Raw genomic sequence first — 13,708 nt, 5'->3', positions numbered from 1 at the left:
GTAATAGCCGAGTACTACTACCTTCACTGTCTCCCTGATTGCTTTTGTCCAGTCAAGTCATGTTGGTTGTTTGCTGACTCACCGTTCAGTCTATCAGCGAGCTACCAAACCAAAACTATTGAAGGTGATGTTGGAACATTCTAGCCCGTAGTAGACAAGGCATGTCCATCCTCCAATCCGACGCATTGCGATTCGAAGCCGTCCTTGAACGCTCATAATTGTACAAGCAGCAACAATTGAATATTAATGATCACCAACCAGACCAGACCCGGGTGCAGTCGAGGGTATCGCACGATATCAGTTGTGCCGAGCGCAGTTCGAAGTTCCACTTGCAACAAAACGCACGAATTAAATGTCACTCCACCTGTTCCGAGGTAGACGTTCAGTCAAAACGGTTTGACGATCGCGAAGGCGATCGATGATGATGGTGTTAGGGTGCGGACGGGAGTTGATTGAATTTTTAATCAACGCGTACGTCAACACATTTCGACACATTTCCCCGACCTTCCATGCTTGCGAAGGACTTCGCACCGACGTACCGAATGGCGGTCGAAGTGCATGGAGCGAGCTGAACAACATACCGATGAAGCGCAGCGCGTACCAAACATACAAACACACACACACAAACGAAAATAAACACCCCACGAATTGTCCTACCAGCACCGGGGGTAGTCGGACAGTTTGTTGTCGGTTGTTGATGTTGTGTGTTATTTGCAAGTTACCAAACGGCCCGGGACGGTTATGTGCAGGGTGGAAGCTGACGATTGCTTGTTTAGTGTTTTCAAGTTCAATCCACCAAGCCGCGAGCCATGTCTGCTCTGGTCGGTTTCCTCTACCGCACAGCTGTCCATGAAATGCTCGATGTACATCCAGTGCAGATATGATCTCATAAGGACACCATACTGCATAAGGGATGGGCTGCACAGTGCATGAAGGACGCTCACCGAGGAGTGAAAGGGACCAGGTTAGGTCATGCCCCTTTGCTCAAGAAGTGCATCGTGCGCCGGACGGAAGCAATTAATGTCATTTCATAGGTCAGATTCCACGAGATCGGTTTGTGTTTTCTCCATCCCAGCAATGAACCTCTGCCTGGAAGACAACTTGTTTAATGTCGCACTTTCGACACACTTAGTGAGTATTTTACTTGGCCGTTAATTGTACGACATGGTCAATAATGAGTTTGTCGGCTTAAGAAGAGAAAGCGAAAAAGCTTTTTTGTCACGTTAAGAGACCAAGACAAATCCGTATCTATAGCCATTGCGTAAGTGCTGCAACATTTAAAACACTGGAGCGGAAATTAAACGCGACTTATCGTGATGGCAATGCTGACAACTCCAACAAAGCCCACGAAAAGCGCAAGACAGAGCATTCAATTTGGAGAAATGTATCCGCGTGTTGGAGGCATATGTTTGGAAGTGAGTTGGCATCAGTAATGGCATGTAAATCTAAAACTTTTCAACCTCATTTCCGTTGGCATGATTTCCGCAATACCGTCCCGTGCATGCGCGGGACAGAAATTCAAATCTCTCAATTCGCACACGTTGCAGCTGCGCGCGAGCGTTTGTTGGTTGCATGCAACTTTCAAGCTTTTTCGTATGCAACTCACAACTTTCCTGAAAGCTCTCCGCGTTGCAACAGCATAAATAGTAAAGCATACTTGATGTTCTGTGCACTTTTACATACATTAGTTAATAGAATAAAATCTCTGTATATGGCTTAGAATTATCAAAATGTAGAAAAGAACATCAAAGATAAAACCAATCATAAAGAATAAAATATGTATCGGCCTATTTTTAAGTCACATATTTCGTGGTCATCACTTACACGTAAAGAAAATTAACAAGAGGAGAAAAACTGGACCAAACACAATTACTATCTCACCTTATGATTAAATATTTATTTGCATTCTTCACGATTTGATACGATTTCGCTTTGCTAAAATACTTGCTCATTCCACTCATGTTTACTGAGCAGCGTTGCTCTCGGTTCGGTTTACCTGTTTCTCGCTCTAGTTCCTCATTCTATACCTTAACGTAAACAAACAAAAAACAAAACACCATCTCGCCACCATCTTGGTTCGGTTCCCGCGCGCTTTTCGTTGCATTTTCTAACAAACACATTTTTACAACATTTTACAAATTCTTTAAAACACTAACTTCGTTAAACCACTTCCTCCATTTTTTGCTTTGCTCTACATAGAGACGCCAATGTTGGGAAGGTTGTTGGTAATATGGGTTTTGTAATTTTGAGTCTTATCCATCTACATACACAACGGTTCCTAATAGTGGAATTGTATTGTGGAATGCGTGCTGTAACTTGCTTCCGGGAGCCACATCTGGGGACATCGAAGAAGCGCATCATATACCCGCATAACCTTACACACGTTTGTCTCTATCACGCCACGTTCATCGGTGGCTTATCAATCAATACCGTTTGGAGGAGCTTCGAACGATGAATTCAAACCCCTCCAAAAGGTTTACTAGCTGTAGTAGTGGTAGCAGCAATAATTGCAATAGTAATAATAGTAGTAGTAGTTTAAAACACATCACATTTCATGAGCGCCTCGTCAATCGATTGCTGCCTTCGTTTCATCGTAAATGCTCCTATTTTCATCTCAATCAGGGTCCCAACCACAACAGGCTGCGCAATGACATCCCCGATCCAGCTTTATCTTTTGTATCGTCCGTGACGTGCATCAGTGATGGCGCCCCACAGTTCGATGATGAAATCGTCAGTAAAACCAAAGGCCTCCAGATCGGACGCATCGATCGCTTCCGCAAAGTCCATCGAGTTAATTTTGTTGTTACCTAGTTCCCAAATCTGCCGTACGGGTGATGAGAAACAGTACATTCGTTACATTATATCATGTCTCGTCCGAGTGGTCACTCCACATGGGTATACTCACTTGGGTGGCTAGCTCACTATCGTTGATTCCCATGAAGGAGTCGAGCAGTGAGTTAATGGCATCAATTCCACTTTGCGTAGCATCGTCGTGCTGAAACGAAAATTGGCGAAAGGCGAGTTAATGGTGACCCTTGTTCCTCGTTGTCCACCACACCTTGGAACCGTACCTCATCTTCAATGGCCGCATTCCCATTGGCCTTAAACCGCAGCGTCTCCTTGCCACTGCCGTATCCCTGTTTGCCCGGTTTGCTACCGGCCGTACCCTTGCGTGGCGCTATTCCCTGGAAGCCGCTCTTCATCGGTTCCACCAGACGAATGGTAAACGTCGATCCGGTGGGAATATCCTTCAGCATGCGGGCCACCTCGTAGTGTCGCTTTCCAACCACATTGATACCGTCCAACTTCTCGATGTGATCACCAATCTAGAGAAGATGCAGAGATGGAAAAGTTGAATATACCAGCGAATGTGCCAATCGTACTACAACTACCTGTATGTGAGGAATGCGGTCGATGACACTGCCGCTTTTGATGCGCTTGATGAACGCGTAACCCGCACCGTTGTCCGTGATCGTTAGTCCGAGGGCGTCCTCCGATTTGACGATCTCCACCTCCTTCGGGCGACCCTTTTTATGTGCGAAAATGAAATCGTTCAGCCCGATCTGACCGCCCAGCAGGTTGTTCATGTCGACTTTGTGCGAGTTTAGCGTGCAGAACAGAATCTGAAATTTGCGAAACAAACAGAAGAGCATTAACAAGTGGCGAAATATTGAGCATACGGTGCAATGATGAGATCTTACTGAGTGGCTTCTTCTCTCTTACTAACTTTGGCTTCGCTGTTCTTGTATAATGTTTACCGGACAACCAGCTTTACTACCGAACAATGCACCAGCAGCTTGTCCAAAACATCCAGCAACTCTACAAACGTGTCTCGAAAGATCCACTACGAAGCACCGACTGCAGTTCATGGCGATCGTGCATACTGAGCGGTACACGAACAGCCACCAACAACACCGTCGAGAAACGTGTGATCATCAACTACGCGCTCTCGCGCAGCTCGCACTTCTTCGCGGAAGGGTGTACTGACTTCAACCCGGGGTAGCCCCGGGGGGAGGGAAAATTTGACCCAATGGTCCAACAACGGCCCGCAACAATTCAATGCAACCGATTCCTTGGAAAATTTTCAATTGTCTATCTTTTACTTCAGCTTGTTTTCTCGGTCTCTCTTTCCGTCTTCGGAACTCCCGTCGCTTTCCATCGGAGGCGCCATAGGGAGGGAAAATCTGCACCCCCGAAAAAAAGACTCCAGTGTGCCTCATCAGCGCATCGCTGACGTGAGCAGGTGAGCGCAATTTTATTATTATTGCTATTGCAAAGGGGCAGTTGCTGGCAGGCAGATGAAAATTCATCATGAGTGCCATCTTCGCCTACGGCTGGCCGACATTATTTTCCACTGACCTCCCGTCCGGGTGGCCGACGTTGGGAATTTCCTCGTCCATTTTCGTCGCACTTTGCTTCTCTCGAAATTCCAACCATTTCGTTTCATTTATTTTTCCTGTTTTTTGTTTGCCTTTTGCCCACGCCCTCTCGTCCGGGCTTTGTGTGGCACTTTCGGGTGAACGGCACACACGCGCCTAATAGGTTTTTCGTTGATTTGCTTTTGTTTGTGAAGATTATCGATCGGATCACATCGCGGGAGACGAGTGCGATAGTTGGAGAACATGTAACTGCAAAACTCTGAGGTGAGTTGGAGGAAAAGCACCAATATGATTTGTTTATCATCATCACAGCCAGGAAAAGGCATCTCAGAAGTGTACCTCTGTTGGGGGTAACTCGAGTGGTTTTCAATTGAATTTGAACTCACTGAGGTAACGAGCGTAATCGAACGGCAGGAAGACTTACCTAAGCATTGCATTACGTTGGGCATATTTAGCCGCCCAACAGAGGGGTATGTCTTCAAGCAGAGGACCCCATATCTCACCACACACCTCATCGAACGCGTGCGCATGAAAAGGCTTGAAAATTGATGATGAAAAATTGTCAAGAAAGCAATTCCAATAAAACGCGCAGGTAACTCTCGCTCCGAAACGCCTAGCCTAACCTTGACACACCATCCAAGCGCAGCGAAACGAACAAGGCAAACCAGAGACCCATAATCGTCACTGATCACACAACTTTCGAGCTGCATATATATACATTTCTTTCGTTTTCGGACTTTCGCCCCAAAACAAATGCAAGATCGATCTGGTCCGGAATGTTTTCCACGGCGAGGGATGCTTTGGTTAGATTGATTTCGGCCTCGTGCGTTGAACTTTGCGCTGTCCACCGCAAATTAAATACCTTCTCATTTTCCTTCATCCACAGGTTTCCAATTGGAACTGCATAGCGATAGATGGTGTGTGCGCGTGTGTTGACCAAACGGAAGTGGACTCAACTGAGCGGAACCATCATCCTAGCGCAGCGCACCGGTTGCAAACGCGGTGTCGTCGGTGGAGTCTGTTTCGAGGGACTTCTGTAGCTGTAGACTCGGCCCACAATTTAGGGTGGTGTCAGGTCGGGTCAGACCGGAATCTCGTACAGCACCGTGTGCCAAACAGAGCGTGATTCCTATGCTGGAGGCTTTTATAGATAGCGTTGGTATGTGTGGGTAATAGTTTTTTCTGTCGCGGTTTTATACCTCTTCGTCTGCAGAGGGACAACCCTGATTCTGGTTTCGTACGAACGGAAGGTGTGGTACAATGTTCCAGCACTTGTTGCTCGAAGGGGAAATTTAGATAAATGATATCTTAATTGATACCAGTTAGTTGAACATAAAGAACGTCTTATTGCGAGTTCCGTGTTCTGGTCTGCCATATAATCACACCGTATCTAGATCTCCGGCCATAAATCTCGATTTTTTTTCTCGAATTAAAATGCATCGTGTGCATAATGCACTAATGCACACATAATGATTCGGGTGTTAAGTTTGCTTGACTTCCCTTTTTCCATCCACTACCATTATGACAACTGAGGCCGAAAGTGCTGCACACATTTTTTTCCCATCTTCAATTAGCTTTATATTGGAAAAATTATTTGCTCATTATTTAGTTGCCTTTCCACGCAAAAAAAAAAGCGCTAGCAGTGAATGGAAGGATAAAGGGAGAAAAAAAACAGTAACACCTAGACGTATTTTTAGTGAAGCCCCACAAGGTGTACGCGACGAAAACGCTGCTGACCACTAGAAAGCACCCTCACAGACACCACACGGAGTGAATTTGCAGCCTGGCTGGGTTGCGTTCGAGAGGCTCCGATTGCAGTGGTCGTATGGAGTTACTTTCTAATTGAATTGAACCAAACGAGACCTTGCCAGTGAAAAGGTGTAACCTTTCACGTTAGTGGCAACCTTCACGTTGCAACGAATGTGTTGTTATGTGCAAAGTGCAAGAGAGTTAATTTTATCTGCAGTATAATGCTAAGGAATGGACATAAATTACAAATGATGCAATTTTAGCCACTTTACCCAACTTCGAATTCCGTTTAACTTTGTCTCCTTGTTTTCAACTTGTAGCTATATAACGTCACATCCGCAATCTCGTATTAGATACATGAGAATAGTTTCTCATCCGAACACACGCGCATTTCGTTCGTGCAACACAACAATCGACAAACGTGCTGGGTGCCCTACAAACACAACCGCATACTATTCGACCTGCAGTATGCAAATGCAACGCAATCTCCACGCATTATTTGTGCTTGTAGATGGAGATCAAGGTGGTTTGTTTGTCTGTTTCCCTGTTGTTGTCGTCACGTTCACACGGCGCTCACGTCAAAGTGGTTTTGCCCTTCGAGCACTACAAAAAGAAAGCACAACCCGTACGTCCCAACGGCATCGGCAGCAGCAGCAGCTAACGGTAATAAACCGCTCTGGTGCATTTAACATGGGGGTCTTATTTTGGGTCGCCCTTTCTGCTACAACCAGTTTGGGGACGGAACTGACTGGTTCTAGTCTACTTTCTGGATGGATCGCTAATCCTATTCCACGCTCCAATAAAGGCGAAACAAAATTCGCTCCGGCTTACCAGAGATACAGCCGGAGTACAATCGGTCCTCTACCAAATTGCTCTTTTATAATGCGATTTATCCTCTAACTAAGCTTCAAGGGTCTGCAGCTAGAAATTCGGAACATTCTTCCGTTCGATACCAATTTCCTATGCGATCACTTACAATTTCGAGCGAATGAAACCGATCCAGTTTGAAACCCGTACCGACTGGACCGCTTCCGGAACGGACAGGAGAAAGTAGTTAGACGTTAGGCGGAACCACTTCGCTAATTTCACTTGGGCACACATTTCCCCGGCGCACCATGTCCTCACACTTTGTTGCACCAGAGTGGACAGTTGCAGGGTGACCACAAGACCACGCGAAACGAATGCGAAAGAGCGAAAACTGGAAACTACATCATGTCCCAAGGAAACTTTGGCCACTGCCAACCAATCGGGACACTTTTCCCTCTTTACCATTTTACGACGCGTACGCCTTTCGCCACACACCGCCACACAGTTCGCAGATGCAACGAAAACACATCCAAGCTAATGGGAAGGTTATTTACCATTTTTCTCCTCACTTGCTAGCTATTTATCCACGATCCTCGATCCATTCAGCACTGATCGCATCTGCAATCAAACCGAAACATCGGAAACGTATTTAGCAACTCGCTGCTCGCATCTGCTTCATGCAGCTAAAGATGCGATCTTGGATGAATTCATCGCAAATTACCTAGCCCAGGGTCGAAAACGGTGGGGACAATCAAACCGAACTGTTTGGCTCGTATAGACTTTCACTCCAAGTAGAAGATGATCCGGTACCGAGCGAAGTTCTCAATTAGGAGACATTTATTTATGGATATGATACAGCTATATGTACTGCTATATAATCATCAATATATTCAGTTGCTGTGAAATCTTACACCAAGTTAACAATGCTGTATATGCTGTATATACTAGAGTAAGAAATTCACGAAAAGAGCTTGTGTTAATCAATTCCCTGATGTGCAGAAATAACATCGTGTTGTGCATTGTCGTCCATTAGGTAAAACGTTCATCGGCGGGCAAACATCGTAGAAGCAGCTTTTCCGTTATAGTACTTTTGTTTGCTTCTTGTGTTTGTTTTAACGATGTAAGCGATTTAATTCACACGTTCCGCATTATTGCGCTAGCGCACAGTAACGCAAATACCGCCCGCATCACATGAAAAAATGCATTTTACGCTCGTTCACATCAGCGCTACCGTTCCTGCCATGAGAGGGGGAAATAAACATCCCACGCTAGGAAAATTTAATCATGGAGTTGTGTCATGAGCTACCTACCAAACTAGCTATCTCCTTTCGTGGAAGTTCTCTTAGTATCAAGTACGTTGAAAATAGGTCGTATTACTGGAGGATTTCATCTCTAATAATGGGGATTTCAACGAAGGAAAAGAGACGAAAAGGATGCTTGTTCTCTTCTTTATTGGCACAACAACCTCATAAGGTCTAGGCATCCTAGTCATTTCTGGCATTCTTTGACTTTATTTACCCATAGCATAGCCATAGATTCGTAAGTATGGGATTTTGAACAGGTCCTGTCGTGAGAAGATCGGCGCCGCTACCAATACACCACGGAGCTGCCCCAAAAAAACGGATGCTTATAATTATGCAATTGAAGGAACACTGAACTTATGCGTAACGGAACACTGACGCCTCATCCTTCAATTGCATAAGTATCTCTCTCTTACTGGAGCTGGAGCACCAGAATGTCAACGTTCGAGATATCGAGTGAGATGATGTGCGTCAACCATGCGCGTTTTTGACACAAAAATAGCTGTGAAGATGAAAAGGAACGATGAGTACTCCCACAATCACACCTCTCCTAAGTATATTTGTAATCCACCTGCTATATATTCGATTCCATCAAACTATACCACCGTACTGCCGTACTAATAGCTGTCATAATGGTTCACATGTTGCCAAATGTCGGTCAACCAACGGGCTCAAAGCGTGCAATGCGCGTTATACAATGCAAGAGCGAAGATAGAAGAGCATCTTTAAGATCAATCGGACGGCGATGAAATCTTGCTGACCGCTGTACAGCCAGTGTACACTGGGCATTCCCCAAAATGCCTGCACCTCATCTTCTTCCCGGAGTTTATTTTCGACAGACTAATGATGCACAACCTGTGGCCTCAATTTCGCAGATCCCAGAAACCACCTTACCACGGCCGTCCCGAGAAGAAGCTGAGTAGGAAACGAAAAGACTCCAGAAAACCGAAACAGGTTACCGAATGCTAAGCGCCGGTTCTGCTTCGTACGGTGCAAGTGCGAAGTGGCAGGGTCCTAATCATTGGGAAGAAGCGTATGAAAGATGCGAGCTGAAAGAGGCACCAACACCGAAAAGCTTGTGGTTCGTGTTTCATTGACCTAATTTTGTATCCAAAACGGAAAAGAAACTGGCTCCAGCGGGTTCGCTGATGTATCTTTAGCTCGTTTCTATTCCAATTTTCTAAATTTCTTTCTCCACCATCGATGGAGTTTGGGATAGATGATGAAATTTTGCGGGACTTCTGTTCAGCTGACCAACGGAACAATCACACCGAGCGTGCTGGAAACCGATCGTCAATGATGTATGTATGATCGGGTCTTTCAAACGTTTACTACATGAACAAAACATGTTGAAAATAAATAAGACTTTATGTTTGCCCACAAGTATATGTTATGTGGCAACGTATCAACATGTTCTGCTGGTGTTGTGTGCTCTATAAATCATATGTTATAGTTACTATACCTCAACTGTAATCGCTGCTCGATTAAAACGAACTTTCCACGCCGGGTTTCCGGCATAGCTCCGTCCAAAAATTCAACCCATCGTAACACTGCATAAATATGCCCGCGTTCAAACAGCTGACAGGCAACAATAATGGTCCGCCGCGATGCCGTTATGCAATTCCGTTGAGCATGAACATTTCTTCCTCCCAGAAACGCTAGTTCCGTGCGGCGGTTCAGCGGCAATTCGATTTGAGGAAGAAAATAAAATAATCGGGATTTATGGTATGGGCTTGTGCGACTCCACAATTAGGATGGCGAAGGTGCATTCACCCGTACTGCTGCACTCCACAGAAACGCGTAAAACCAATAAAATGTGAATGTATTATGAGTTATAAATAATCCAAATACTTGTTTTAGTATTTATTCGTGTATTAAATGTTGCTATTCTGGACTGATCTGTAGCAGATGACAGAAAATAGTAGCTGATGGATTGAAAATAAGCCGTGGTAAAATTCAGGTATTACATTGGTGACTGCAGAGTGCTGATCGATACGATCCTATGTTTTCGTGCTCAGTCGGACTAATGCACCAAAGGTCTTGCTTCAAACCTGGTCTGGAAGCCCTCTTTGAAATAAAGGACTCAATATTTGACGACGAGGAAAAATAAGTCGTGGCAAGGCATACTCCAAGACTACTCAACCGCGGTTGGATGGCATCAGATATTCGTAAGGCTTTGAGATGACTGAAGCTTGAGGCAAATTTGGATTTCGATAGGTCACAACTTGACTGGAATTTCCTAAACCAGTTCCGGAGGACAGTACAGCAGTTGTAGTATCTCATATATCAAAAAATCATATTAATACTCCAACAAGTATAGTTGTACTTGTGCTTTACAGGTACAGGTGTACAGGAATAGCTGTAGAGCCGTGACTAACAAGTGCCATTATCGATTGCCGGTCGTATCGCTTCAACAATTTCTTCAAGTACCACATCTCAAGTGTGCAATCGCTGTGACAGAGCATAGCGGACAAAGGTAATTCGCTCACGAAACACCTCGTAAACTCTTCGAATGTAAGATAAGATACCGTGCTGAATATTTCATGCAACGTTGACAAAAAACCCTGGAAGGAGGTTGAATTGAGCTTCTAATAAATTCCAATGCTCATTCATCAATTCCTCCTCTTCCCCCTCCCCTGCCTCCCTACCCTCCCTCCTTAACTCTAGCTTCCTAATTTTGTTGTTGATAATAGCAAACTGATCGACTTACCTCATCCATAGGGAAATCGTAACATTCGGCGATCTTCTGGTAGAGCTCCTTAACACTGGCAAACCCGGTGATGAAGCCGGTCGGACTGCCGTGTGCCAGCTGGCAATTGAAAACCAGCTGCGGCTTGGTGACAGTCGATTCGCCATGGCCACCGTTACTCATGCTGTCGTGGTGGATCGTGGGCGCTGTTGGGATCGGAGGGTTTTTGTAGTTGTTGTTATCGTGGTGATACGCATGCGGATCCTTGGTCATCGGTGGCGAAGGATTGGATATTTTGGTGCTTTTCTTATTGAACAACGGCATCGTGTTGGTGGTCGTAACAAAACCGGAAGGTAGGGATGTTTTGAGGAGGTAGGTAGTTATTTACTTATTGGCACTTTACACTCGCGGAAGTTGTCAAACTGCCTTCGATCAGGCACAAACCCGCTACAAAACTCGTTTGTATTGAAAAGGACGGGAAGGAGATTGGAGGGAAAATTTTGTTTGTACGAAAACTCCGGAACCGGGAAGATCAAACGGAAGCAGCGAGGGAAGGAATTAATTGAAGAACAATTGCCAAACAAAACCACCCGGGGATAATACACACGACTCCAGTCGATAGGAGTTGTAAGTTAGGGTTGGCGAGTTATTGCTACTGCTTCTATGCAGCGGACCAGGGATTTTGGTCCAGCGTAATGTTTGTACTATAACTTGTTGTTAAGCTAGAAGGCTACAGGTCAGTGGGAAGTCACCGAAATTGGAACACGGGAGTTTAAAAAAACGGGAAAGTCCAGGATATAAAGGGATATTAAAAAAGAGAAAAAATGAAAAGAGATAGAAGAAATTGTAGAGCACTCGGCGATATGGGGTATTGGTATATCATACACAAACACATAAAAACACACACACACATACACACGCACACACACAACACACGCAGCATGGTATTATCTATGATATATGAACAAAATCTATTGGAACCCCGCCAATGCAAACATGAGCAATTTGCGTTTCGCTTCTGCAAATATTTGCCACGGCGCAACTCAGGTGTCGTTGTGTGGTGTATTTTCTTTGATACAGTGGCGGCCCACTCCCATCGTCATGTACAACGCGCGTGTTAAGGTAAATTCACCGTAAATAATCAACACTACAGTAACTACATGCAGCCACCAGCAAAAGTCGCCAAAACAGTCCACACAAGTTTTCTTCGGACCCAAAAACCAAGGGCACTTTTCCGATCTGTCTGCTACGATCGTGCACAGTACACTGGTAGCGGTAGCACACACTTGCCCTCTCTCTTTCCGTTTAGTCTTGCCGTTTGGGGAATTTTCTTATCGGGCGCCCCCACCGTACCGTGCGCTGATAAGCGCGTATACTCTGTACATCTGTATACATCGTAGCACCGTAGAAAATTAGAGGGTAAAACAAACGACCACCATATGCTGTGTGTGACACTTTACAAAAACGACCGATGCGTTTGACGGATGCCGATAAAGCAGGAAGCGCACAGATAACAAACCAACATACCAGCGATCGAAAATGGCCAGAAACTATACTTTGCCCACATGGAACGTTGCTACACGGGACGTCGGTAACGGCGACGGGGAGCACGGTCAATTGTCTCCGGGAAGTTGCGATGCGCGGCGTAATGAGATGGTATTTCTTTTTTATTATCTCCAGCGCGCTTGACAGCCTACTGACGGTGAACAACCCACTAGATGGGAACAGATTAAATAGACAAAAAAAAAAAGGGAACGATTTCTGCCGCACGCACTATATCTCGGTTCACGGATCAAGGTACACACTGGATCGATCAGCCAATTGCTGCACAGTCGATGCGGCTCTCACTTGCGTACGTGGACGCTGTCGCGAATAACAAGGGTCGTTTCCACGCGTCGTTTTCCACTGCCAGAAGCGGTTTTCCGCGCGACGAATTCACTAACGGCGCAACAACCTGCCGCTGGTCCGACCTTCGTGGGCTTCTCAGCTTCTCTCTCTCTCTCTCACACACACGCGCTTTCTCGCTTCAACGACTGCTATGAACCGTTACAGCAGCAGGCGAGAAGAAAGGGGTGGTTTAGGTGGCGAACCTCTGGCTACCTGTAGGCTGTTTCACTTGACCGCACACCGCCTGCTTACCCACATAAATTCATGCACAACCACAGCTGCACTCGCAGTAGTAGGGGGATGAAAACCATTCGAACCGCGCACACATACATACAGCGAACGAAAAGAATATGCACCCTTAGCCCCGTAGCGTAGGTGAAAATAGAGCTTCAACACACAGTTAAACTAACCGTAGATATAATATTCTTTGCGTCGAATCGCACTACTTCCACACAGCGCAGCGCTCTCACTGTTTTTTTTTTGTACGGATTTTGCCGGGCTCCTAATACACTGTAGCGTGTTTCTCAGCCTCACGTGAACAAATGCACCGGTTTACCCATCAGCAATGGAAAAATCATACGAATGCGTTGTTCACTGCACGCCGTCGTCTTGGCAAATGAAAATCTGAACACTGCACGCGGCTCCCGCAGGGATGTGTAATGTGGAAGTTGCGATCCAGTGTTTCTCAATCAGTTCCGCTCCAAGATCAACACACGGCGATCGTTCTTATTAGCGATCGATGATTTAAATTAGCGCCAAACTAAACAAACGGAAATAACACACAACGCCCGCAATATGGAATACAAGACACGGTTTTCTACGCGTAGGAAATATATGTGTTTTTCATTGAATTACAATCAAACGAGGAAATTAAAGAAGTTAAGAAAGACTGACGA

The 13,708-nt window shown here is 45.4% G+C and overlaps 1 protein-coding gene across 5 annotated transcripts; it reads right to left on the bottom strand.

The window, feature by feature from the left end:
• Positions 1 to 1,877: 1,877 nt before the first annotated feature.
• LOC128300538 (PDZ domain-containing protein GIPC3) lies at positions 1,878 to 13,256 on the bottom strand. Of its 5 annotated transcripts, none has more exons than XM_053036635.1 (6): positions 13,223 to 13,256; positions 10,947 to 11,655; positions 3,393 to 3,623; positions 3,072 to 3,326; positions 2,906 to 2,995; positions 1,878 to 2,820 (listed from the first exon to the last, which is right to left on the bottom strand). In XM_053036635.1, exons 2-6 carry the CDS (start codon positions 11,247 to 11,249, stop codon positions 2,668 to 2,670), a joined length of 1,032 nt encoding a protein of 343 aa, XP_052892595.1. In that variant the 5' UTR covers positions 11,250 to 11,655; positions 13,223 to 13,256; the 3' UTR covers positions 1,878 to 2,667. The 5 variants fall into 5 exon arrangements, with proteins under 5 accessions (XP_052892595.1, XP_052892598.1, XP_052892596.1 ...); XM_053036638.1 differs by lacking the exon at positions 13,223 to 13,256 and adding an exon at positions 12,453 to 12,876 and having other exon boundaries at positions 10,947 to 11,131; XM_053036636.1 differs by lacking the exon at positions 13,223 to 13,256 and adding an exon at positions 12,453 to 12,477.
• Positions 13,257 to 13,708: the final 452 nt, after the last annotated feature.

Source organism: Anopheles moucheti, chromosome 3 (genome assembly GCF_943734755.1).
Source record: "Anopheles moucheti chromosome 3, idAnoMoucSN_F20_07, whole genome shotgun sequence".
In the NCBI taxonomy this organism is placed as follows: Eukaryota; Metazoa; Arthropoda; class Insecta; order Diptera; family Culicidae; genus Anopheles; species Anopheles moucheti.
The sequence above is the reverse complement of the archived record's forward strand: the minus strand, read 5'-3'. Positions and strand labels throughout refer to the sequence as shown.

What these genes read in the sequence shown, in the direction of transcription:
- LOC128300538 (XM_053036635.1), bottom strand. Translation starts at nt 11,249, where the DNA reads ATGCCGTTGTTCAATAAGAAAAGCACCAAAATATCCAATCCTTCGCCA. An exon ending in ACGATTTCCCTATGGATGAG is followed by an intron (nt 3,624 to 10,946) that starts GTAAGTCGATCA and finishes CGCAAATTTCAG; the next exon opens with ATTCTGTTCTGCACGCTAAA. An exon ending in ATGCGGCCATTGAAGATGAG is followed by an intron (nt 2,996 to 3,071) that starts GTACGGTTCCAA and finishes TTTTCGTTTCAG; the next exon opens with CACGACGATGCTACGCAAAG.